General features: G+C 49.9%; 1 protein-coding gene and 3 non-coding genes across 4 annotated transcripts in view; all 4 read left to right on the top strand.

Moving 5' to 3' along the window:
- GNL3 (G protein nucleolar 3) overlaps positions 1-27,308 on the top strand; it is a 94,523-nt gene that overhangs the window by 15,542 nt on the left and 51,673 nt on the right. The window contains exons 3-10 of the mRNA XM_075321736.1: positions 4,481-4,621; positions 4,758-4,868; positions 4,960-5,040; positions 14,151-14,283; positions 15,722-15,828; positions 17,896-18,034; positions 18,314-18,401; positions 24,950-25,124. Of these exons, the coding sequence (XP_075177851.1) occupies positions 4,481-4,621; positions 4,758-4,868; positions 4,960-5,040; positions 14,151-14,283; positions 15,722-15,828; positions 17,896-18,034; positions 18,314-18,401; positions 24,950-25,124 (975 nt within the window). The remainder of the gene's footprint in view (positions 1-4,480; positions 4,622-4,757; positions 4,869-4,959; positions 5,041-14,150; positions 14,284-15,721; positions 15,829-17,895; positions 18,035-18,313; positions 18,402-24,949; positions 25,125-27,308) is intronic.
- Positions 14,325-14,398, top strand: LOC142250225 (small nucleolar RNA SNORD19). Its single transcript, XR_012725158.1, has one exon. It is a non-coding gene; the product is annotated as a small nucleolar RNA SNORD19 (small nucleolar RNA).
- LOC142250224 (small nucleolar RNA SNORD19) lies at positions 18,171-18,240 on the top strand. Its single transcript, XR_012725157.1, has one exon. It is a non-coding gene; the product is annotated as a small nucleolar RNA SNORD19 (small nucleolar RNA).
- LOC142250226 (small nucleolar RNA SNORD69) lies at positions 18,548-18,625 on the top strand. The gene has a single exon (XR_012725159.1). It is a non-coding gene; the product is annotated as a small nucleolar RNA SNORD69 (small nucleolar RNA).

The following is a 27,308-nucleotide window of genomic DNA, read 5'->3' as shown; positions in this document are numbered from 1 at the left end:
TCCAGTTCATCAATGTGAAAAGGATTTGCATTTGTTGGATCTGGTGAGAGCACTCAGAATCTACATTTCCCGCACGGCGCCCCTGCGCCGCTCGGATGCACTCTTTGTCCTTGTCGCTGGTCAGCGTAAAGGGTCACAAGCTTCCAAATCCACCCTGGCTCGGTGGATCAAGGAACCAATTCTTGAAGCCTACCGTTCTGCTGGGCTTCCGGTTCCCTCAGGGCTGAAGGCCCATTCTACCAGAGCCGTGGGTGCGTCCTGGGCATTACGGCACCAGGCTACGGCTCAGCAGGTGTGCCAGGCGGCTACCTGGTCGAGTCTGCACACTTTTACCAAGCATTATCAGGTGCATACCTACGCTTCGGCGGACGCCAGCCTAGGTAGACAAGTCCTTCAGGCGGCGATTGCCCCCATGTAGGAAAGGGCCGTTTTTACGGCCCTATCACGAGATATTATTTTACCCACCCAGGGACTGCTTTTGGACGTCCCAATTGTCTGGGTCTCCCAATGGAGCGACAAAGAAGAAGGGAATTTTGTTTACTTACCGTAAATTCCTTTTCTTCTAGCTCCAATTGGGAGACCCAGCACCCGCCCTGTTTCCTTCGGGCTTTTTGTTTTTTCGGGTACACATGTTGTTCATGTTGAATTTGGTTTTTAAACCAGTTATTGGCTTTCCTCCTTCTTGCTTTGGCACTAAAACTGAGGAGCCCGTGATCCCACGGGGGGTGTATAGGCAGAAGGGGAGGGGCCTTACACTTTTTAGTGTAATGCTTTGTGTGGCCTCCGGAGGCAGTAGCTATACACCCAATTGTCTGGGTCTCCCAATTGGAGCTAGAAGAAAAGGAATTTACGGTAAGTAAACAAAATTCCCTTCTTTTTTTGGTCACCACAACATTGCAATAAAATGTAATAACAGACGATCAAAGTAACGCGTCTACTTAAAAATGGTATAAATAAAAATACCACCTCAAGGCGCAAAAAATAAACAATCACTGAGCCCCAGATCCCAAAAAATGAGAACGCTACGGGGCTCGAAAAATGGTGACAACAGCGCTAATTATCATATTTTTTTTTTTTTTGTACAAATTTCAGAATTGTTTTCACCATTTAAAGAAAATAAAACCATACATGTTTTGGTATCTATGAACTCGTACTGACCTGGGGAATCCTAATGTCAGGTCAGTTTTACCATATAGTGAATATGGTAAATTAAAAATAAAAAATCATGGAATTGCACTTATTTTGCGATTTCTGCACACTTGGAATTTTTCCCAGTACAATATGGGGCAGAATGAATGATGTCATTCAAAAGTACAACTCGTCCCTCAAAAGTCAAGCCCTCATATGGCTATAGTGACAGAACAATAAAAAGGCTATGGCTGTTGGAAGAAAGGGAGGAAAAAACAGAAAATCTCTGGGTGTTGAAGCGGCTATATGGAACATTGTGTGATATTTCTGCACCCCTAGTTACAGGCAGCATGGACCTGTGCTTTACCCTGACAGCAGCAGTGTTTTAGAGACATCATGTTATGAAAAGCTTTCCTGGGACTGATATATTTGGGTCGGCGTTGTGCACACCGGTCTTGGTGTGAGCTGTGCCGGAGTCGGCCGCTCCTGATTCATAGAGGGGCGCAGCTCGTCATGATTCGGGAATCTTGGGTGAGTGGAGTTCATCTCTGTTCAGTCCTTGCTGGAGTAAGATCTCCATACACGCGGTCACTGTTTTTTTCAAAATATGTTTACTGTGCCCAGTTAAGCTTCCCTGGCTGCAGCCTGTGTCTGATTCATATTGACAGGGCTCCTTTATTGCAAGATATTGGTAGGTCCAAGTAAATTGGGAAATATCCAGATATATAAAACTGAAAAAAAATGCAGCTGCACTCTGCTATAATATGTAAACATTGAATATATGAAATTGGAATTGCATTACTGCTATAGAAACTAGGTTAAAGGGAACCCATCACCTACTCACCTGCAGGGTGGTCTGATTCAGTCCGGTCCAATGGACGTCGCTGTTCTCGTGTCCGGCGCCGCCTCTATCCTTGCGATCGCCGTCCTTCTTGCTTCGTGTGGATGACACATCCTACATCATCAACACAGACCGGTATTGTGCTCCTGCATACGTGCACTTTGCTCTGCCCTCAGCAGGACAAAGCAAAGAGCGCAGTGGAGGGCACTGTGTGGATGATGCTGAACGCATCATCCATTAAAATAAGGACGCCGATTGCAAGGCTAGAGGAGGCGCCGGACCCCTGAACAGCAAGGCTAGAGGAGGCGCCGGACCCCTGAACAGCAAGGCTGGAGGAGGCGCCGGACCCCTGAACAGCAAGGCTGGAGGAGGCGCCGGACCCCTGATTAGCAAGGCTGGAGGAGGCGCCGGACCCCTGATTAGCAAGGCTGGAGGAGGCGTCGGACCCCTGATTAGGAAGGCTGGAGTAGGCGTCTGACCCCTGATTAGCAAGGCTGGAGTAGGCGTCTGACCCCTGATTAGCAAGGCTGGAGTAGGCGTCGGACCCCTGATTAGCAAGGCTGGAGGAGGCGCCGGACCCCTGATTAGCAAGGCTGGAGGAGGCGCCGGACCCCTGATTAGCAAGGATAGAGGCGGCTCCGTACCCGAGAGCGGGAGGGCTAGAGGCGGCTCCGTACCCGAGAGCGGGAGGGCTAGAGGCGGCTCCGTACCCGAGAGCGGGAGGGCTAGAGGCGGCTCCGTACCCGAGAGCGGGAGGGCTAGAGGCGGCTCCGTACCCGAGAGCGGGAGGGCTAGAGGCGGCTCCGTACCCGAGAGCGGGAGGGCTAGAGGCGGCTCCGTACCCGAGAGCGGGAGGGCTAGAGGCGGCTCCGTACCCGAGAGCGGGAGGGCTAGAGGCGGCTCCGTACCCGAGAGCGGGAGGGCTAGAGGCGGCTCCGTACCCGAGAGCGGGAGGGCTAGAGGCGGCTCCGTACCCGAGAGCGGGAGGGCTAGAGGCGGCTCCGTACCCGAGAGCGGGAGGGCTAGAGGCGGCTCCGTACCCGAGAGCTGGAAGGATAGAGGCGGCTCCGTACCCGAGAGCGGCAACGTCAATCGGATCGGACCATAGTGGACCACCCCACAGGTGAGTAGGTGATGGGTTCCCTTTAAAAAAATGAAACACTTAGCGCACAAATAGGTCCAATTCATGAGAGCCCAACAGGCAGCAACAAGGCTTACCCCTTTGTTAGGACACTAACTTAATATGTCTCTTGTCGGGATTAAGCCTAGAATTTTAAGGGTAGGCAGGATCCAGCTTTAATTAAAACACCCTAGGCTGATGGGAGCAGTGCTCAGTGCGAAGGGAGTGTACTACAATTATCAAAAAAACAACCAACACCTTCAAGAATAAGACAAGTGTGAACAGGTGCAAGCTGAGACAACCCACCAACGTAACTATAGCTTGGTTGTCTCAGCTTGCACCTGTTCACACCAGGGCTGTGGAGTCGGTAAGCCAAACCTTCGACTCCGACTCCGACTCCTCAAATTCTCTTGCACCGACTCCGACTCCAGCTCCGACTCCGACTCCTACATATATTGCTTATAGTTAGGTGAAAAATTTATTGTAGTACATGAATATGTGTATGTGAACATCAGACATTTAATAATTTTTATGATACAATAATCAAGATATTTGGATAGAACATAAAATATATTTATTGGAATACAACTTTAGAACACAAAAAAACTGTAATAAATTGTAAATATGTAATACACTATGTAATATACAGTAGATTACATATATATCTTGTGTGTGTATATACACTGTGTATATATATATAATATTACATATTTACAATTTATTAGTTTTTTGTGTTCTAAAGTTGTATCCAATAAATATTTTATGTTCTATCCAAATATCTTGATTATTGTATCATAAAAACAATTAAATGTCTGATGTTCACATTGTACTACAAAATTTTTTTCACTTAAATATAAGCATTATACTAAATGTTATTATTTAGTAAAATATTCAGCACATTCTGCATTGCACTATTGTCCCCAATTTATTATATATTTTAGGAGTCGGAGTCGGTGCATTTTATACCGACTCCGACTCCACCAAAATGAGCTCCGACTCCGACTCCACGACTCCGACTCCGACTCCACAGCCCTGGTTCACACTTGTCTTTATTTATGAAGGTGCTGATCAATTTTTTTGTTTTGTTTTTTTTTTTTTTTTTCCCCAGATTTGTAATCTGCTATATTTAGTGGTCACTAACATAAAGCGATGGTTTTATGTGTTTGTTGTGCCGCCGTCTTTCATAGTAGATTCTCCTGAGCTGGATCGGCAGAGTAGAGTCTCCGTTAATAAGAAAACGGTCAACTCTGAGAATTGATGTAACCCCGCATAGGACTGTGATACGGCGCGGACCTGACAATCGTTGACTTCTCTGTTTATTGGGCTGATGTGTGATCACTGGAGAGGGTAAGACCAGGCCATCTGTATAACGGAGAATCCTATTCTTACAGGTCAGAGAACATAATCGTAAAGTCCGAAAAGAAGCAAAGAAAAAGGGAGGAAACCGGAAGCCAAAGAGAGACATCAGCATTCCCAACGATGCCCCTTTCAAGGAGGATATCTTACGGGAGGCCGAGCTGAGGAAGCAGAGGGTTAGTATGTGGTTACTGTCCCATGCATAGAGGATTTGTTGCCTACGTTTAGTGAATATGCCTTACATTCATTGTCTGTGACCTTCTTCCTACCTTGCTGTTTCTTTCCAAATAATCTGCTCCTCTTTTGCTTCAGAGAGAAGAGTTAAAGAAACAACAGAAACTTGAAAGACAGAAGGAAGTTGCCAAGAAAAGACAACTGGAAGACAAGAAGGATAAACCCGAGAAGCAAAAGAAGGAAGTAAAGGTAGCCGGGCCGATCTCTCTATTCCAGGCTCCTTTATCCGTGTCATGGTTTGGCATTTTGATTAAATTTTTTTTATTTTTTTTTCTCCTAGGAGAGAAGAAAATCGGTCACAAAACCAAAGAAATCAGCACCAAAGAACCCGACACGATCTCTGTGTAGAGAAGTGAACAAGGCATGTAAAGAGATGGGGCTGCAATAGTGTGTGTGTGTGTGTATATACACCGCTCGCTACATTTATCCCCGTATGTTGGAGCGGCAGCGCTCGTCCTAAATCATACCTCTATTTATTCCCTATGCGGCTGCCAAGTACCGAATTTTTCGTTTTTTATCACGCACCCCAAATTTAGAGGAGGAAAATAGGAAAAGATTTTTAATGTTAAAATAAGGGTCCGTCTTAATCCTAATGCTCACTAGGGGAAAGCGGTGGTGGAGCTGCTCAGGAAGGTCACAGGAGGCAAGGCGGTGCTGCGGGCTCAGAGGAGGGGGTGTTGTGGCTCAGGAGGATCGGCGATACTGCGGGCTCAGTGGTGTCCCGGCGGCAGCAGGCGCCATTGATCTGCCAGCGGGCTGCAGGTGTGACACTGTAGTGGAGCGACTCAGGAAGGTGACAGGATAGGGTGTCTCGGCGGCGGGTGCCATTCAACTGACGGCGGGAATCCCTCCGGATATGGCTTACTGGGGCGGCAGTGGTGGAACAGGGTCACAGGACCTGCTTGGGGGTGTCGCAGCCGGTGCCATTGATTTCTGGATTGTAAGACACACACTTTTTTCCTTCCAAAAAATGGGGATGCATCTTACAAAACGGATATGGCTTACTGGAGAGGCGGTGGTGGAGCGGGGTCAAAGGAGAGAGGGTCACAGAATGTGCTCGGAGTTGTGGCGGGCGCCTTTGATCTGCAGGTGGGCTTTGGAACTGTCACAGGACTGGGTGTCTCGGCGACGGGTGCACTAAGCTGACTGCCGGCTCCATAGAATTGCCCGTGGTTGGCGAGATGGACTTTAAGAAAATTGTTTTGGAGGCGGCGCATGCGCAGGTAGGACTCCGCAGCCATTTTCTTTATCGTTCCTTTGGGAGACCCAGACCTTGGGTGTTTAGCTTCTGCCTCCGGAGGACACACAAAGTACTACACTTAAAAGTGTAGCTCCTCCCTCTGAGCTTATACACCCCCTGGTAGCCAGTCCTAGCCAGTTTATCGCTTTGTGTTCAGGAGGCATACATCCACACATGCATTCTCATGATTTTTTTTCTTTGGAAGAGATTGAAGAAGTGCGGGTCCACGTCTGGACCCCCGGCATGTCCCTTCTCACCCCACTGTGTCGGCGGTGTTGTAAGGTTGATTTCCAAGGCTGGAGCCTTACATGCCGTGCTCCTTCACCATCCCTCCTGGGCTCTGGCTTGAAGTGGGAGCCAGCACGGTCTCCATGCCTGGCAGGAGACCGGTCTCCATCCACATCCCCTTGAGGATTCTGCTGGACCGGAGCACTCATCCCCAGGGACCTGGCCCTGCGTCTCAGCAGCTAAGTACCTGAGACGTTTATGTGTTGGGGGTCCCTGTTCTTTATTGTATGGGGAGAGTATGCTGAATGTATTTATTTCGGCGGGTTCTCTAGCCTTCGCCCGAGAACCGCGCCGATGGTGCCTGCGCGTCGGCCTCGCCGCTTAAATTTAGGCCCCGGCTTTGCCGGAGGCCTATTTTCTGTTAACTACCCTTGCATGTCACTCATACAGAGGGACAGGCACGGCTCCTCCCGGCGGCCGTCCTGCACAGGGGAGGGACACTCCCCACTGCTGGGACGTGTCTCCTCCCCTGCAGGTCTCTATGGCCCTCCAGTTCCCGCTCTCCTACAGGAACGCCCCCAAGTCCCGCCCCCTCTCTTCGCTCCGGCGGCCATTTTCTTAAGCAGCGTTCACTCTGCGCTGGGCCTTTCTGCACTCTGCATCCCTGCTGAGGTGCTGTGAATTGGGGGTCCGGGCTTCGGTATCTGGAGGGCACACAACACCGCTTCCAGTGGTCTGGTAAGCCACAGCCGGTCTCTGGTTGTGGACCTCTGTATATTCTCCCTGGGGTTCATTCTCTTTGTAGAAGCTGTCCCCACTCCAGCAGCATGTCTCACACGAGGAGCAAGCTCCAAAGCTTTATACTGTATGTGCTGCATGTAAGCTCCTGCTGCCTGAGCCGAGCACCTATCCACATTGTGATGTCTGATCTAACTTGCTGGTGACACAGCCTGGAGTCTCGCCCCCAGTGGTCTCTTCGGCTGCCTCTGCACCTGTGGCTGAACCCCCGGCCTGGGTAGAGTCCTTCTCTAGGTCTATATCCCAGTCATTTGCTGAGTCCATGGGACTTTTGTCCAGGACTTTGATGAATATGCATCAGCCCTCCTCACAGGGTGCCTCTAATGCTCTTGCTAAGGGTCCTTTAGGATCCCTATCCTCTGACCTCCGTCCATCGGAGCTCACAGAGGATTCATCATCAGGTCCCAGACCCCGTCCTCCTGAGAGAAGGCGCAGGGTTTCCTCCCCCTCCTCATCCCGCGGATCTGATTCAAGAGCTGACTCGCAAGATGAGGAGGATGCCCTTACGGGGGGCTCGGAGGCTAACTCCATGTACCCCATCGATCTCGAGGGTGACTCAGATCTTAGTGACTTGATTGCTTCTATTAATTCTGTGCTGGATCTCAATCCGCCAGTATCAGAGGAGCAACCCTCTCTGGCAGAAAAGCACCAGTTTACCTTGCCTAAGAGAGTAAAGAGTGTGTTCTTTAACCACTCCAGTTTTCAGACCGCTGTGACCAAACCCAGGGCCTGCCCTGACAAACGCTTTCCAAAGCGTGGTTCTGATGACCGTTTTCCCTTTCCACCTGAGGTGGTCAAGGAGTGGTCTCACTCCCCAAAGGTAGACCCCCCCGGTGTCTAGGCTCTCAGCCCGGACTGTTGTGTCGGTGGCTGACGGCACCTCACTTAAGGATTCCACTGACCGCCAGATTGACCTTCTGGCCAAATCTGTATATGAAGCTGCGGGGGCCGCGTTTTCCCCGACTTTTGCAGCAGTGTGGGCTCTCAAAGCCATCTCTGCTTCTCTAGAGGAGATGCATTCCCTCACCAAGGAATCTATGCCTGAGATGGTTGCCTTAACTTCTCAAGCTTCAGCTTTTTCATCTTATGCCATGTCTTCGATGCTAGAGGCTTCTCACCGCACTGCGGTGGCTTCGGCTAATTCCCTCGTTATCCGCAGGATCTTGTGGCTTCGAGAGTGGAAGGCAGATGCTTCTTCAAAGAAGTACAGTTAGGTCCAGAAATATTTGGACAGTGACACAATTTTCGCGAGTTGGGCTCTGCATGCCACCACATTGGATTTGAAATGAAATCTCTACAACAGAATTCAAGTGCAGATTGTAACGTTTAATTTGAAGGTTTGAACAAAAATATCTGATAGAAATTGTAGGAATTGTACACATTTCTTTACAAACACTCCACATTTTAGGAGGTCAAAAGTAATTGGACAAATAAACCAAACCCAAACAAAATATTTTTATTTTCAATATTTTGTTGTGAATCCTTTGGAGGCAATCACTGCCTTAAGTCTGGAACCCATGGACATCACCAAACGCTGGGTTTCCTCCTTCTTAATGCTTTGCCAGGCCTTTACAGCCGCAGCCTTCAGGTCTTGCTTGTTTGTGAGTCTTTCCGTGTTAAGTCTGGATTTGAGCAAGTGAAATGCATGCTCAATTGGGTTAAGATCTGGTGATTGACTTGGCCATTGCAGAGTGTTCCACTTTTTTGCACTCATGAACTCCTGGGTAGCTTTGGCTGTATGCTTGGAGTCATTGTCCATCTGTACTATGAAGCGCCGTCCGATCAACTTTGCGGCATTTGGCTGAATCTGGGCTGAAAGTATATCCCGGTACACTTCAGAATTCATCCGGCTACTCTTGTCTGCTGTTATGTCATCAATAAACACAAGTGACCCAGTGCCATTGAAAGCCATGCATGCCCATGCCATCACGTTGCCTCCACCATGTTTTACAGAGGATGTGGTGTGCCTTGGATCATGTGCCGTTCCCTTTCTTCTCCAAACTTTTTTCTTCCCATCATTCTGGTACAGGTTGATCTTTGTCTCATCTGTCCATAGAATACTTTTCCAGAACTGAGCTGGCTTCATGAGGTGTTTTTCAGCAAATTTAACTCTGGCCTGTCTATTTTTGGAATTGATGAATGGTTTGCATCTAGATGTGAACCCTTTGTATTTACTTTCATGGAGTCTTCTCTTTACTGTTGACTTAGAGACAGATACACCTACTTCACTGAGAGTGTTCTGGACTTCAGTTGATGTTGTGAACGGGTTCTTCTTCACCAAAGAAAGTATGCGGCGATCATCCACCACTGTTGTCATCCGTGGACGCCCAGGCCTTTTTGAGTTCCAAAGCTCACCAGTCAATTCCTTTTTTCTCAGAATGTACCCGACTGTTGATTTTACTACTCCAAGCATGTCTGCTATCTCTCTGATGGATTTTTTCTTTTTTTTCAGCCTCAGGATGTTCTGCTTCACCTCAATTGAGAGTTCCTTAGACCGCATGTTGTCTGGTCACAGCAACAGCTTCCAAATGCAAAACCACACACCTGTAATCAACCCCAGACCTTTTAACTACTTCATTGATTACAGGTTAACGAGGGAGACGCCTTCAGAGTTAATTGCAGCCCTTAGAGTCCCTTGTCCAATTACTTTTGGTCCCTTGAAAAAGAGGAGGCTATGCATTACAGAGCTATGATTCCTAAACCCTTTCTCCGATTTGGATGTGAAAACTCTCATGTTGCAGCTGGGAGTGTGCACTTTCAGCCCATATTATATATATAATTGTATTTCTGAACATGTTTTTGTAAACAGCTAAAATAACAAAACTTGTGTCACTGTCCAAATATTTCTGGCCCTGACTGTACCTTGCTGGGCTCCCTTTTGCTGGTTCCCGGCTGTTCGGTGAACAGCTGGATGAAATCATTAAGGAAGCTACTGGCGGGAAGAGTACTTCCATGCCACAAACCAAGACCAGGAAACCCGCCCAGGGTAGGAATCAGTCGAGGTTTCGTTCCTTTCGTTCCTCCAACTGGTCGTCCTCTAAGCCCTCCGCCTCGTCCGCTAACTCAGCTAAGGACCAGAAATCCAACTGGCGCCCAAAAGCGCGTCCGCAGAAGACCGCAGGAGGTTCTGCCACTAAGGCAGCCTCCTCGTGACTCTCGGCCCGCTCCAGCAACGTCCTTAGTCGGTGGCAGGCTCTCCCACTTTGGCGACGCTTGGTTAAAACAAGTCTCCGATCAGTGGGTGAGAGACATCATATCTCACGGCTACAGGATAGAATTCTCTTCCAGCCCGCCAAACAGATTTTTTTCTCTCAACTCCCCCCTGCTCCAAGGCCGCCGCCTTTTCACAGGCCGTGGCGTCCTTGCAGACAAACGGAGTAATTGTACCAGTTCCCGCTCGGGAACGGTTCAGAGGTTTTTACTCAAACCTCTTCCTAGTTCCCAAAAAGGACGGTACCTTCCGGCCCATCCTGGATCTCAAGCTTCTCAACAAGCATGTTCGGGTGCGGCATTTTCGCATGGAGTCTCTGCGATCAGTCATTGCCTCAATGACCCAAGGGGATTTCCTGGCGTCCATCGACATCAGAGATGCCTATCTACATGTGCCAATTGCAGTTTCACACCAGCGTTGGTTACGTTTTGCGATAGGAGAGGATCATTTCCAATTCGTGGCTCTCCCCTTCGGGTTAGCCACGGACCCTCGGGTATTCACCAAGGTCATAGCAGCAGTGATTGCGGTTCTGCACCTCCAGGGGTTGGCAGTGCTCCCTTACCTGGACGACCTTCTAGTCAAGGCTCCATCCAGCGCAGACTGTCAGCGGAGTGTCTCGCTCACTCTCGCCACTCTAGCCCAATTCGGGTGGCTTGTCAATCTTCCCAAATCCACTCTGACTCCGACCCAGAGTCTCACGTACCTAGGGATGCAGTTCGAGACTTTGCCGGCACTTGTGAAGTTGCCCTTTAATCAAACAGCAGTCACTCCAGCTAGCGGTGCGCTCTCTGCTGAGGCCCCGCCGTTATACCCTCAGGCGTGTGATGCAGGTTTTGGGTCAAATGGTGGCGTCCATGGAGGCTGTTCCCTTTGCCCAGTTCCATCTGCGCCCCCTGCAGCTGGACATTCTCCGCTGTTGGGACAAGCGGCCTTCCTCCTTACACAGGTTAGTGGCTCTGTCGCCACGGACCAGGAGCTCTCTTCAGTGGTGGCTTCGGCACCTCTCCCTGTCCCAAGGGCGCTCCTTCCTGGCCCCGTCCTGGGTGATTCTCACCACGGATGCCAGTCTATCCGGCTGGGGAGCGGTATGTCTCCACCACAGAGCGCAGGGCACTTGGACTCCGTCCGAGTCAGCCCTTTCAATCAATGTGCTGGAAACCAGAGCCGTGCTTCTAGCTCTCGTAGCTTTTCACCACCTGTTGGCGGGCAGGCACATTCGAGTCCAGTCAGACAACGCGACAGCGGTTGCCTACATCAGTCACCAAGGCGGGACACGCAGCCGCCTGGCAATGATGGAGGTACAACGCATCCTTCAATGGGCAGAGGACTCCAGGTCCACCATATCCGCAGTCCACATCCCAGGCGTGGAAAACTGGGAGGCAGATTATCTCAGCCGTCAATGCGTGGACGGTGGCGAGTGGTCCCTGCACCCAGCAGTGTTTCAGTCAATCTGCTGCAAATGGGGCACTCCGGACGTGGACCTAATGGCATCCCGTCACAACAACAAAGTTCCTGTTTACGTGCCTCGCTCCCACGATCCTCAGGCCTTCGCCGCGGACGCTCTGGTTCAAGACTGGTCCCAGTTTCGTCTGTCCTACGTGTTTCCCCCGCTAGCTCTCTTGCCCAGAGTCCTGCGCAAGATCAGAATGGATGGCCGTCGAGTCATTCTCATTGCACCGGACTGGCCCAGGCGAGCTTGGTATCCGGACCTGCTCCAACTGTCCGTGGAGATGCCGTGGCATCTCCCGGACCGTTCAGACCTACTCTCGCAAGGTCCATTTTTCCGCCCGAATTCTGCGGCCCTCAAATTGACGGCGTGGGTCTTGAGTCCTGGATTTTGACGGCTTCTGGTATTCCTCCTGAAGTCATCTCCACTATGACTCAGGCCCATAAGTCTTCCTCCGCTAAGATCTATCACAGGACTTGGAAAATTTTCCTGTCCTGGTGTCGCTGTTCCGGCCATCCTCCTTGGCCATTCTCTTTGCCGACCCTTCTGTCTTTTCTACAGTCCGGTCTGCAGCTAGGACTGTCCCTCAACTCTCTCAAGGGGCAAGTCTCAGCTCTGTCAGTTCTGTTCCAGCGGCGTCTCGCTCGGCTGGCTCAGGTCCGCACCTTCATGCAAGGCGCGTCTCACATCATTCCGCCTTATCGGCGGCCCTTGGATCCCTGGGACCTTAACTTGGTTCTCACGGTATTGCAGAAACCCCCTTTTGAGCCTCTTAGGGAGGTTTCTTTGTATCGTCTTTCTCAGAAAGTGGCCTTTCTGGTTGCCATAACTTCTCTCAGGAGAGTCTCTGATTTGGCTGCGCTCTCTTCGGAGTCACGTTTTTTAGTTTTTCATCAAGACAAGGTGGTTCTCCGTCCGACTCCGGACTTTCTTCCAAAGGTGGTCTCTCCCTTCCACCTTAACCAGGACATTACCTTACCTTCCTTCTGTCCGGCCCCTGTTCATCGCTTTGAAAAAGCGCTGCATACTCTAGATCTGGTGCGTGCTCTCCGGATCTATGTGTCTCGCACCGCTGCGCTTAGGCGGTGCACCTCTCTTTTTGTGCTAACCACAGGTCGGCGCTAGGGCCTCCCTGCTTCTAAGCCGACCTTAGCCCGTTGGATTAGATCGACCATTTCGGACGCCTACCAGAGTACTCGGGTGCCTCCCTCGCCGGGGATCAAGGTACACTCGACCAGAGCTGTCGGTGCCTCTTGGGCTTTTAGGCACCAGGCTACGGCTCAACAAGTCTGTCAGGCTGCCACTTGGGCTAGCCTGCATACCTTCTCGAAGCACTACCAAGTGCATGCTCATGCTTCGGCAGATGCGAGCTTGGGCAGACGCATCCTTCAGGCGGCTGTCGCCCACTTGTGAAGTTAGGCTCCGCCTACTTCTTAGTTTTTCGGTTTATTTCCCACCCAGGGACTGCTTTGGAACGTCCCAAGGTCTGGGTCTCCCAAAGGAACGATAAAGAAAAAGAGAATTTTGTTTACTTACCGTAAATTCTTTTTCTTATAGTTCCGTATTGGGAGACTCAGCTCACTCCCTGTTGCCTGTTGGCAATTTCTTGTTCCGCGTGTTATCACCGGCTGTTGTCGTGGACAGAGTCTCCGGTTGTTCCGGCTCTTGCTCTGTTCTACTTTTGGGTGGCTATTCTCCTTCAGCTTTTGCACTAAACTGGCTGGGACTGGCTACCAGGGGGTGTATAAGCTCAGGGGGAGGAGCTACACTTTTAAGTGTAGTACTTTGTGTGTCCTCCAGAAGCAGAAGCTAAACACCCAAGGTCTGGGTCTCCCAATACGGAACTATAAGAAAAAGAATTTACGGTAAGTAAACAAAACTCTCTTTTTCTTGAAGTTTATCATGTCAACCGCAGGCAATTCTATGGAGCCTGCAGTCAGCTCAATGCACCCGCCGCCGAGACACTCAGTCCTGTGACAGTCCCACAGCCCTCCCGCAGATCAATGGCACCCACCACGACAACCCTGAGTGCATCTTGTGACCCTGTCTTCTATGACCCCGGTCCACCACCGCTGCCCCGGTAAGCCATTTCCGTTTTGTAAGACTCACCCCTATTTTACCCCCATCTTGTCACCTGACTGACCGTAAGTCAGAGGCCATGTTACAACCTCTGTGTAAGTCTATGGTGGCCTTATTCTGGCTCTGATAGACTTTCATTATGTTGTGACTTCCAGCCCTCCCAGCAAACAGTGGCGTGATCAAACAGGTTACAACTGCAGAAGACTTACCGGAGTGGCGCTGGTAGTAGGTGATTGCGACAGTGGGTAAGGAGAATACTAAGGGAAGGAAATTATCATTAGCCACAGTACACAAGCAGTAAAAGCAGCGTAATGAAGCCTCACTGTGCGTCTCCCATTCTGTGGACGGTCAAGATCTATTTATCCCCCACCAGTCTGAGTTGTGTATCTTGTGGGAGAAATAAGTAACTCCCAAATTCGGTCCAAGCGAGGTAAATGCTCAGACGAGTGACACCTTCCATTCCTGCAGGTGATTGAGGCGGCCGATGTTATCCTGGAGGTGTTGGACGCCAGGGATCCTCTGGGCAGCCGGTGTCTGCAGGCAGAACAGGCCGTGCTCCAGTCTCCTAACAAGAAGCTCCTGTTTGTGCTCAACAAAGTGGGTAAGTGTCACATGTGGGCAGATCTTGTGAACAGACGCCGTGAGAAATGAGGAAAATTCATAAAGTCCGAATTCATCATGAGGACTTCAGATCCAACTCTGATCTCATCTGTCCACTGCAGAAATAATCATCTGCCCAGGAGAATGACTCCATCATTAGGTAGGAAAAAGTACTTTGAGGCGCACATAGCATGCAGGTGAACAGAATCGGGGTATGTTAATTTATTATCCGACCCGTCCAAGACACACTACAAAATCAACGCTTCAGCTATGTGCAGCCTTTGTCAAGGTACAAGCCACTGTGTTTCTCCAAAAATAAGATGCTGGATTCTATTATTTTTGGCCACAAAAAAAAAATCGTGCTTGGGCTTATTCTTGATAAAACAGGAGTTGGGGATAAGTTTACCCCAAAGAGGATCCCTCCTCCCCCTTCTTTTCGAGGAGAATCATACTTACCTCCCAGGTCCTCCTGCGATGTTGGCGGGCACTGCCAGCAGGCATGCTCCACGTGGTCCTCCTGCTTCCGGCGGTTGGCACGCCCAAAACAAACAACATTGCTTCTATATATATATATATATATATATATATATATATATATATATATATATATATATATATATATATATATATATATATATATATATATATATATATATATATATATATATATATATATATATATATATATATATATACACACACACATACACACACACACACACACACTGACACACACACACACACTGACACACACACACACACTGACACACACACACACACACTGACACACACACACACACACTGACACACACACACACACACTGACATCATACACACTCGCCGGCATTCAGGTCCTGATCAGGGCAGATCAAAGTATTGTGCACCTGCGCAGGATCGGCGAGTGTGTATGACGCAGCTGCGTCATGCACCCAGGCTTCAGGAAGATGGCCGAAAGGGGAGGTGCCCGCAACTGAGAACGAAGACGTTTATTAGGCCCACAGTGCGACCGTTAGGTAAGTATTATGAAGTGTTTGTTATGTTATACCCCCGGCCTGGCCTCTTATATACAGCATGTTAGAATACTGTATATATGAGCCTGGTGGTGGTGGCCGCAGCTTATACACCAAAAATGTGGTGACCGGTTCCCTTTAAGTTCAAGTTTGAGACTCAGACATCCGATATTCGGTAGGAACCCAGTTCAGGTCGTTTTTCTCTACTAATAAGTAATTGCGGTTCTGCACTTAGATGTGACATTGCTTGAGGATAGCCAAAACATCAGTCTTGCACAGGTCAGATAATTATACCACTATTCACCTGCATCCTCCACAAAAATAGCACCCAACACGACCCAATGTCAATGGCATAAGTGTCACCTGCCATTTAATGGTTTTTATTTATTTTTTTGTTTGTTTTATCTAATCTAAAATGTCTGGTTCTAGATCTGGTGCCCAAAGTGAATGTAGAAAGGTGGCTCCAGTTTCTCAACAAGCAGCTTCCAACCGTCGTCTTCAAGTGTTCTGCACAAGTGCAAGAGAAGAATCATATGGTAAATGGTTGTGCCCAGTCTGTACATTACTGCCTCTGCCTATAAGTATCTCAGCCTAGTGGTGGCCCCGCAGGTCCAGATGTTCCCACGGTCTCCATCAAATTCACATAGGAATGGAAGTAACTCCCAGCACTGCGGTATAGGGACTAGCGTCACAAGGAATGAAATGTTGACACTGCTCTGCGGCCTATGGGTACCTTGGGATAACACTGGACCACGGCGTCCATGTGTGCCGACCTGACTTACCCATGTCACTACCTTTTAGATCTCAGACAGCTATGACTTTTCTCATACGTGAAAACACCGATCATTGATTGTTCATCAGTGTTTTGGATCCAAGCATCAATAAATCTGTTTTTACCATTATCGATTCCTTAGTGATTTTCACTGATGACAAACTAAGGCCGCTGTCACACATCCGACTTTTCGCCGGTTTGCCGGATACGGCGCACGCCGGTACAGTGTATACAGTACAATGGCAGTGCGACAAGTGCTGGTCATGTGACTGGAGCATGTGACCCGAAAGTTTGCGGCGCTGCCATTGTACTGTATACACTGTACTGGCGTGCGCCGTATCCGGCAAACCAGCGAAAAGCCGGATGTGTGAGAGTGGCCTAAGTCGCAAAGCTACTCTGATCCATTACAGTGTTGCTTATGGACAGCACATATATAATAATAATAATAATAATTGTATTCATTTATATAGCGCTATTAATTCCACAGCGCTTTACATACATTGGCAATACTGTCCCCATTGGGGCTCACAATCTAGAATCCCTATCTGTATGTCTTTGGAGTGTGGGAGGAAACCCAAGCAAAGACGGGGAAAGCATACAAACTCCTTGCAGATAGTGTCCTTGTTGGGATTTGAACCCAGGACCCCAGCGCTGCAAGACTGCAGTGCTAACCACTGAGCCACCGTGCCGCCCATATATATGTATAGTCATTCCATCCGTGTGCGGGACATGATTGTCACAGACCCATAGACTTGTATGGGTCGTTTTCATCCATATCTGGTATAAAAAAAAGTCTTTTTTTTTTTTTTTTATTTTTTTTTTTTATTTTTTCGGTCTGCAAAAATCCACAAAACATATGAACAGCCCCATAGACTTCAATTAAAAAAAGAAAACAACGTACGTGACTTAGAGGTCTGGATGAGGTTTTATCTGTGTCCTCTTCCTCACGGGCGCGGAAGCATTTGCCCATATACTGTGCAGATTTTAAAGGATGTAGACTAAGAGGCCGTTAAATGGATAAAATATAAGACCACCATCAGTTTTAAAACTGGACACAGCAACCACTATGGGGGTCTTTTTTATGTGCCTTGCAGGAAGCCCTGCATGACATAGGTCCATCAAGTTCAATCTTCCTCCACCAATTATACATTTTCATTGCTAAATCATCTATAACCAACAATGCTGTGTGTACTAAGGAAATCATCCAGCCGTTTGTCTGCCATTACTACCTCTTGTGGTAGGGCATTCGACAGTCTGCTCTAACTGTAAAGAACCCTTTCCTATTTAGCTTCCGGAATCGCCGCTCTTCCACCTGTAATGCCCCCCTGGTCCTTAGTATTGGCTTTGGAAGCAATAAGCCATGTGCCAGTTTTTCGTATTGGCCACAAAGGACTGGCACATCATTTTTGGTATCTTTAACCACTAGCTTATGGCATTTATAACACTTGGAAAGTAAGTGACTAGCCTCTTTTTTTTTTTTAAAGCAACAGATTGACAAATAACGGAGACCATAGACTTGAGTTATTGCAATCCCCTAGCATACTTGAGTTTTTCAAGGGTTTGGTGCATTAACTGCTTCTAAGGCAGCCAAGGCCCTGACCTGAGGATTTTATTTTAGAAGCAGAAACTCCATGTCCTCACTAGCATCGGCCCGCAGTGTCATGGGTGATATCGCCATTGTACGTGCTGTGTGATGATCCGTCTGTTCTGACTCTTTGATGTCACAAGATCCAACTCTGAAATCAGCGCTTATTGGAACGGATCTTTAATCTCATAGATTTTGTAAACTGCTGAAGACTGATATCTGTTTCGTTTTATTATCATGGTGAAGCCAGTTGTTGGAAAGAAGACGAATCCGAATTGTATCGACATTTCTAAAGGGACTGTGTCCTACGGAGCTGCGACCCTACTAAAGATCCTTCACGATCTGCGCCCCTCGGGAACCGAAACGATGAAAGTCGGCTTAATAGGTAAGAGCGCGCGGTATCACATAAAAGGTTTCTGTACTAGGGTCAAATAAATTCCCAATATTTTGCTGGGTAGCTATAATCCGGTTATGTGATACAGATGTCGGTGACATATATATACATGGCCGCTGTATAGGTGGAGACATGAGGAAAACTCTTAAGTCTGATGTTTCTGATGACTCAGATCCAACTCTGATCTCCTTACGCCTCGTCTTGTCAAATTTGTTGATATTTGTCAATTTTCCAAACAAACACAAACTATTTTCTTTTTTTTTTTTTTAGGCTTTTCAAATGTAGGAAAGAGCAGTTTAATTAACACATTGAAGACGTATAAAGTCTGCAATGTGGGGGCTTTAAGAGGAACAACCAGGTAAGAGCCTTGCGGGAAGCCGTCCCTTTAACTCTGTGGATTTCTATCTATTGTAAAGCTACAACGTCCGACATGCTGGGTGTTGTAGTTGAAGAACCAGACTGGCACGGGTTTGGGAAATCACTGGTTACTGCCACAGGCACTATTTCCCGATATATATGATGAGTGACTGGAGCTGACATCCCCATGGAGCGTCCGTTCAATCCAACTCTGATTGTCGTGGGATTCCTGTGCTTTGATTTGCTCTTTCTTTGTCGCTCCATTGGGAGACCCAGACAATTGGGTGTATAGCTATTGCCTCTGGAGGCCACACAAAGTATTACACTTAAAAGTGTAAGGCCCCTCCCCTTCTGGCTATACACCCCCAGTGGGATCACTGGCTCACCAGTTTTGTGCTTTGTGCGAAGGAGGCAACACATCCACGCATAGCTCCACTTTTTAGTCAGCAGCAGCTGCTGACTATGTCGGATGGAAGAAAAGAGGACACATATAGTGTCCCCAGCATGCTCCCTTCTCACCCCACTGTATGTCGGAGGTGTTTGTAAGGTTGAGGTACCCATTGCGGGTACGGCGGCAGGAGCCCACATGCTGATTCCTTCCCCATCCCTTTTTACAGGGCTCTGGGTGAAGTGGGATTTACCGGTCTCCAGGCACTGAGACCGTGCTCCATCTACAGCCCCTGGAGAAGATGCTGGATGGAGCGGAGTACATCAGGGACATGGCCCTGCTTCCTCAAGGTACTCTGTGTCCCCGTGCATTTGGCGCTCACACCGCAGCATGCTGGGTGTTGTAGTGCGCCGGGGGACATCAGCGCTGCGGCGCCTGTGCCATAGCCTCATTCAGCTTAGCTGAAGCAGGCACACTTATGGGACTCGGCCGCGCCGGCCGCTGGGACTGCGGCACGGCTGGCACTTGTAGTGCGCCGGGGACTTCAGCGCGGCCTGCGCTTTTACGGTGGCCGCGCTGATAACTACAGTCCCCGGCTTTTGCGGCCTGCTTCCGTTCGTTCCCGCCCCCAGACCTGCCAGTCAGGAGAGGGGCGGGACGCTGCCCACGTCTAGGACTCGGGCGCGCCGGCCGCTGGAACAGCGGCGCGGCTGGCACTTGTAGTGCGCCGGGGACTTCAGCGCGGCCCGCGCTTTTACGGCGGCCGCGCTGATAACTCGAGTCCCCGGCTTTTGCGGCCTGCTTTAGTTCGTTCCCGCCCCCAGACCTGCCAGTCAGAAGAGGGGCGGGACGCTGGCCACTTCTAGGGCGGTCGCGCCGGCCGCTGGAACTGCGGCGCGGCTGGCACTTGTGGTGCGCCGGGGACTTCAGCGCGGCCCGCGCTTTTACGGCGGCCGCGCTGTTAACTCGAGTCCCCGGCTTCTGGGCCTAGTCTCCCTTCGTTACCGCCCACAGCCCTGACAGTCAGGGTAGGGGCGTGACGCTGCATTGAGCAGAGCTGAGAGCTGGAGTATGTTTTGCATACTCCACCCCTCTCACTGTGTGCACTGTGAGTCCGGATTCCCGCACTTTCTCAGGCACGCCCACGGCTTCCTTCTCTACAAGGACACCGGCAGCCATTAGTGTCAGTTTCTGTACGATACAGAGACAAGTGTGGAAGACCCTGGCATTCTGATAGTCACACAATCGCTGTAACAGGCGTTAAGCAGCACCTGTGGTGCTAACCCCACTAGTGCAGAAGTGCACTTATAGATATGCTTGTACTATATACATTGCACTGTTTGGTCGCACGTTGTATATACCCTCCTGGATTATGCGGAGGAGTTATCAGCATATTCTCTGTGTAAAACAAAGGTGCAGAACCACATGTTTTTCTATACAGCTGGTACAGCATGTACGGCTATACGGCCGGCAGGTACATAGACTCCCATTGTATGCACTAATGGCCAGGGGATGAGGACGGTGTCTGCAGTATTTACTGACAGTTTTTCTGAGACTATGGCTATGATACTAGAAGCCTAGCAGTCCGGACATGTCTCTCACAATATGGGCACTGTTGAATCATTGATCCATGGCCCCCCTCAGTGTGAATAACTAACAGCTCCGGGAATGTCACACGCATCCCAGAGTCACGGCTCTGCACGGACGTCAGTCCCAGACAGCCTAAGTGGGCTCGCTATGAGCGGCCTCGGTTTCATCAGGGTCCTAACAGAAGGACTCGCTGTGTAATGAGGCGGAAGTAGCGGCTCAGGATTCTGATCCTGAGACCGCTCTCAATCTGGATAAACCTGATTGTGACGCCATAGTAAATAATCTTATAGCGTCCATCTATAGAATGTGGGTTATTTCTCACAACTCCTCCAGTGGAGGAGTCAGCTTTACGTATTTTTCTGGACCACTCTGCCTTCAGAGAGGCAGTCCAGGAACACCACGCTTATCCAGATATGCGCTTCTCCAAACGGCTTAGGATACACGCTATCCCTGTCCCCTGACTTGGTCAAGGACTGGACCCAATGTCCCGAGCGGCATCCTCCAATCTCCAGGCTTGTAGCTAGATCCATAGTTGCAGTGGGAGATGGAACTGCAAACTCAAAGATGCCACTGACAGACAGATGGATCTCTGGTCGAAAGCCATCTATGAGGCTGTCGGCGCACCGTTGGCTCCGGCATTCTCTCCCTTGGGGCACTCCAAGCTATTTCAGCTTGTCTTACACAGATTGACACGGTTACACGTACATCTGTGCCGCAGGTGGCATCCTTAACCTCTCAAATGTCTGCATTTGTTTCTTACGCGATTCAGGTTGTCCTGGACTCTGCGAACCGTGCGGCGGTAGCCTCCGCTACTCCGTGTTTTTAAGCAGAGCCTGGTCTGCTCGTTAAGTGAATAGAGGCAGATTCTGCTTCCAAAAAAGGTTGCCTAACCAGTTGCTTTTTTCTGCTGACCGACTGTTTGGTGAGCGTTGGATGTAACCATCAAACAGTCCAGGGGTAAGGATTCATCCTTTCCTCAGCCCGGACACAACAAACCCCAACAGAGCAAGAGGCAGTCGGGGTTTTCGGCCTTTTCGAGGCTCGGGCAGGTCCCATTTTTCCTCGTCCAAGGTGGACTCAAAAGGATCAGAGGAGCTAAGATTTTAGCGGGCTCAGTCTCGCCCAAAAAAGCGACAGTCGGAAAACCCGCTTCCAAGGCGGCTTCCTCATGACTTGCGGCCTCGGTCGGTAGCAGGCTCTCCCGCCTTGGCGATATTTAGCTGCCATAGGTCAATGACCATTGAGTGTGAGACATTCTGTCTCACGAGTACAGGATAGAGCTCACTTCTCGTCCTCCAACTCGATTCTTCAGAATTTCTCCACCTCCCGGCCGGGCCGCTGCTCTTCTGCAAACAGGGTGCACTCTATAGGCAGAAAGAGTGATGACCCCCGTTCCTCTTCAGGAACAAGGTCACGGTTTTTACCCCAAATTCTTTGCGGTACCTATAACAACGGGCCGTTCCGTCCCGTTCTGGATCTAAAAATGCTCAGCAAGCTCGTGGACACCAGGCGGTTCCGGATGGAATCCCTCCGCCATGTCATCGCCTCAAGGTCCCAAGGATATTTCCTAGCATCATTAGGCATCAAGGATGCTTATCCACACGTGCCGATTGATCCAGAGCACTAGCGTTTCTACGCTTCGTTATAGGAGACGAACACCCTCTGTTCGTAGCTCTACCTTCCGGCTAGCGACAGTCCAACTGGTCTTCGCCAAGGTCAGGGCAGCAGTAGTCACAGTCCTGCACTCTCAGGGTCACTCTGTGGTCCCGTATTTAGACGATCTACTTGTCAAGGCACTCTCTTAGGAAACATGCCAACACTGCCCGAACGTTGCGCTGGAGACTCTCTAGAGTTTTGGGTGGATCATCAACTTTTTAGAGTCAGATCCGACCCCGACCCTATCGATAACATGTCTAGGCATAGAGTTTCTTACTCTCTCAGCGATAGTGAAGCTGCCGCTAGACAAACAGCATTCACTACGGGCTGCAAGCTCTTCTTTAAGAACCAGTCGCACACATTGACACGCCTCATGCACTTCCTACGTAAGATGGTAGCAATGGAGGCAGTTCCTTTCGCGCAGTTTTACTGCGTCCACTACAATGGGACATTCTCCGCCAATGGGACGAGGAGTCGACGTCCCTCAACAGAGTCGTCGTTCTTCTCAGGCGGCCAAGGAATCTCTACGGTGGTGGCTTCTTCTCACCTCTTGGTCAAAAAGAAGGTCCTTCCTATCCCCGTCCTGGGCGATAGTTACGACAGACGCGAGTCTATCAGGGTGGGGAGCAGTTTTTCTCCACTACAGCGCTCAGGGTACGTGGACTCAGCAAGAGTCCACTCTTCAGATCAATGTTCTTGAACACAGAGCAGTGTATCTTGCCCTACAATCCTTCCAACAGCGGCTGGAAAGCAAGCATATCCGACTTCAGTCGGACAGCTCCACAGCGGTGGCATACATCAACCACCAAGGAAGAACGCGCAACCGGCAAGCCTTCCAGGAAGTCCGGCAGGTTCTGATGTGGGTGGAAGACACGGCATCCACCATATCCACAATTCACATCCCAAGTGTGGAAACTAGGAAGTTGACTTCCTAAGTCGCTGAGGTGTGGCCGAAAGAGTATGGTCTCCTCACCCGGACGGGTTTCAGGAGATCTGGCGCCGCTGACAGAGGCCGGACGTCGATCTAATGGCGTCACGGCACAACAACAATGTGCCAGCTTCATGGCACGGTTTCACAATCATCGAGCTCTGGCGGCAAACGCCTTAGTTCAGCATTGGTCGCAGTTCCAGCTACCTTAGGTGCCACCTCTGGCATTGTTGCCCAGAGTACTGCGCTAGATCAAGACCGACTGCGGCCGCGCCATCCTCGTCGCTACAAATTGGCCGAGGATGTTGTGGTACTCGGTTCTGTGGTGCCTCACGGTAGGCTAACCGGGGGCACTACCAGACCAATCAGACTGGCTGTCTCAAGGGCCATTCTTCCATTTGAATTCTACGGCCCTCAACCGGATGGTGTGGCATTGAGTCCTGGAACCTAGTGTCGTCAGGGTTACCTCAGGACGTGGTTGCCACCATGAGACAGGCTAGCATTCCAACGTCCGCCAAGATTGACCACAGGACGTGGAAGATGTTCTTATCTCGGTGCTCGGCGCAGGGTGTTTCTCCCTGGCCGGTTGCATCGTCTATGTTTCCTTCCTTCCTGCAATCTAGGTAGGAAAATGGGTTGTCGCTCAGTTCCCTTTAGGGACAACTCTCAGCGCTATCTGTATTTTTTCAGAAACGACGACTTCCTCAGGTACGCACGTTCCTACGGGGAGTTTGTCTTCTCAGCACTCCGTACAAGCGGCCGTTAGAGCCCTGAGATCTGAACAAGGTTCTAATTGCTCTCCAGATGCCGCCTTTCGAGCCTTTGAAGGATGTCTCCCTTCCCGTTTTTCACGGGAAGTGGCCTTCTAGTAACGGTCTCGTCTCTTAGGAGAGTTTCCGAGCTAGCAACGCTCTCATACAAACTCCCTTCCTGGTCCTTCACCAGGACAGGGTAGTTCTGCGTCCGGTTCCGGAATTTCTCCCTAAGGTGGTATCCCATTTTCATATCAATCAGGATATCACCTCACCTTCTTTGTGTCCTCGTCCAGTCCATCAATTTCAGAAAGATTTGCATCTGTTGGTTCTGGTGAGAGCACTCAGGTTCTACTTCCCGCATGGCGCTCCTGCGCCACCCGGATGCACTCTTTGTCCTTGTCGCTGGTCGGCGTAAACAGTCGCAAGCTTCCAGATCCACCCTTGCTCGGGGGCTCGAGGAACCAATTCTTGAAACCTACAGTTCTACTGGGCTTCTGGTTCTCTCAAGGCCGAAGGCCCATTCTACCAGAGCCGTGGGTGCATCCTGGGCATTACGGCACCAGGCTACGGCTCAGCAGGTGTGTCAGGCACCCACCTGGTCGAGTCTACTTACTTTTACCAAGCATTATCAGATGCATACCTACGCTTCGGCAGAGCCAGCCTAGGTAGATAAGTCATTCAGGCGGCGGTTGGCCACCTGTAGGAGAGGGCCGTTTGACGGCCCTATCATGAGGTATTCTTTTACCCACCCAGGGATTGCTTTTGGACATCCCAATTGTCTGGGTCTCCCAATGGAGCGACAAAGAAGAAGGGAATTTTGTTTACTTACCGTAAATTCCTTTTCTTCTAGCTCCAATTGGGAGACCCAGCACCCGCCCTGTTTTCTCGGGGTTTTTCTGTTTTTTCGGGTACACATGTTGTTCATGTGGTATGGTTCAGTTCTCCGATGTTTCCTCGGATTGAATTGGTCTTTAAACCAGTTATTGGCTTTCCTCCTTCTTGCTTTGGCACTAAAACTGGTGAGCCAGTGATCCCACTGGGGGTGTATAGCCAGAAGGGGAGGGGCCTTACACTTTTAAGTGTAATACTTTGTGTGGCCTCCAGAGGCAATAGCTATACACCCAATTGTCTGGGTCTCCCAATTGGAGCTAGAAGAAAAGGAATTTACGGTAAGTAAACAAAATTCCCTTCTTTGCACACGGACACTACAGATTTACTCATTTTGCCTTCAGGATAATGCAAGATGTGAAAATCGACGAACAAATCAAGATAATTGACAGTCCCAGCCTCGTGGTGTCTCCTGATAACCCGCCTGTCACCGTCTTCATGAGGAGTGCTTTCCAGAATGATGATGACGACGTTATGGATAGTGTGGATAAGATCCTACAGCTCTGCGATAAACAGCAGGTAAGAAGGCGCCGACACGGGAAGAGCTGCGTCCTAATCTTGTTACTGTTTTGCCTTCTAATTGCCATATTCATTCCTATATTGTGGATGAGAACTCGTAAGATCGAGATTACAGCCAATGGACTGGACAGTTGTGAGGTTTAAGGATTTTTTCAGAACTTTAAAGAGGTTGCCCACTACTAGGACAACCCTTCTGATTCCAGACTATACTCACCTCCCGTATCGGTGCCGTTCCAGCGGTGTCCAAACTAGCGATGCCGGGACTCACGTGGGGTTGTGACATCAAATGAGCCCCACATCCAATCAGTGCCCGCTTTCATCTCCACACCTTCGGACCAAATAATCGTCAGGAAGTGAGCACAGCCACCGCACTCACTTCCTGTTGATTAACTTGTTTGGTCCGAAGGTGTGGAGATGAAAGAGGGCACTGATTGGATGTGGGGCTCATGTGATGTCACAACCCCACGTGAGCCCCGGCATCTCTAGCTTGGTCACCGCTGGAACGGCACCGATACGGGAGGTGAGTATAGTCTGGAATCAGAAGGGTTGTGGATAAAGGCCTCTCGTGACATCACAACCCCACATTAACACCACTGCAATGGTATCGCTACGGGAGGTGAGTAATCGGAAGGGGTCGTCCTAGTAGAGGACAACTCCTTTAAAGGGAACCTGTTACATCCAATATCCACCCAGTACCACGAGCAGTTCTGGGTGCATATTGCTAATCCTTGCTTAAGGCTGGTGTCACATTTGCGATTGCCTCGTGCGAGTTTCACAGTTCATAACCCGGCACGGACTCACTCCGCTCACAGGAGCGGGTCGGTTGCATGCATCTCTATGCAGCCGACCCGCTCCTATGAGGAGTGTGCACGGCCGTGACAGGTGATAAAACGCAAGACTCGCGCGGCAATCGCTAGTGTGACACCGGACTAAGGGTTCCTGTATCTAGTGGCATAGATAAAGAGATCTTTAGTAAAAGTATTTCTAAAGATCTTTTATTTTATGCTAATGAGCGCAGGGACTAGTCACAAGAGCGTTGCTTCCCTTGCTAGTCGGCTCCATTAGCATGTTAGTACACCCCTGTGGGCGTACTAACATGCTAATGAATGCGCAGTGTCATAGATATCGGTGCAGTGTCAGAGATGATCTCACTCACCTCTCCGCTGCCATCACCGCTCGATGCTGGATTTCGCCTCAGTGCGCAGGACCCCGGAGTTTGGGTCATGCGCACTATGAAGCCGGGTATATGCCTCACGGCTTCAAACTGAAGTAGTGCACGTGACTGAAAGTCCGGGGTCATGCGCACTGAACCAAAATCCTGCGTCGGGCGGCAGTGGCAGTGGCAGTGGAGAGGTGAGTGAGATCATTCTCTGATGCTGCACATTCATTAGCATGTTGGCACACCCACAGGGGCATACATGCATGTTAAGGGGGCCGACCAGCCAGGGAAGCAATGCCCTTGGGACTAGTCCCTGGCCTCATTAGCATACAATAAAAGATCTTTACAAATAATTTTTCTAAAGCCCTTTACCTATGCTAGTTACAGTTATACAGGGACGGCTAGGCAGGGATCTGCAATATACACCCAGAACTGCTCTTGGTTCTGGGTTCATATTGCACCTGACAGGTTCCCTTTAAGGGGCTGATTCATCAAAGCGTTTACTGCAGAAAACTGATGTGAAAGCTTTGAAAAGTAGCAAAATATTTGCACCACGCAGGGTTGTCATTAAATGGCAACTGTTGGAGTTCCCGACTGGAGTTGCATTTCCGGCAGGGCGCACATGACACTCAAAGGGGTCACCAAATTCATTAAGTAGAATGGCTCTTCCAGCAAGACTGGCTTAATGCGAGGGTGCGCAGCCCCAGTCTTGATGGATTGTCCCCTAAATCTGTGCACACATCAGGTAAGAAACATCTACCGTATTTTTCGGACCATAAGACACACTTTTTTCCCCCCAAATGTTGGGGGAAAGTTGGGGGTGCATCTTATGGTCTGACTATAGGGCTGCGGCCAGGAACGAGGGTGATGCGGTGGAGCGGGCCATCGGGGGCATGAGCAGGCTGTAGCAGCGCCTGCCGTGACTACGTGGGCCCGCTCATTTCATATGCACGCCCATCCTCCCGCCCATCTCTCAGCGCTGAAGCCGTCACTGACAGGTGGGCGGGGTGATGGGCGGGGGGTGC

Source organism: Anomaloglossus baeobatrachus, chromosome 8 (assembly GCF_048569485.1).
Source record: "Anomaloglossus baeobatrachus isolate aAnoBae1 chromosome 8, aAnoBae1.hap1, whole genome shotgun sequence".
In the NCBI taxonomy this organism is placed as follows: Eukaryota; Metazoa; Chordata; class Amphibia; order Anura; family Aromobatidae; genus Anomaloglossus; species Anomaloglossus baeobatrachus.
Note: the sequence above shows the minus strand (reverse complement) of the source record. Positions and strands in the feature narration are given on the sequence as shown.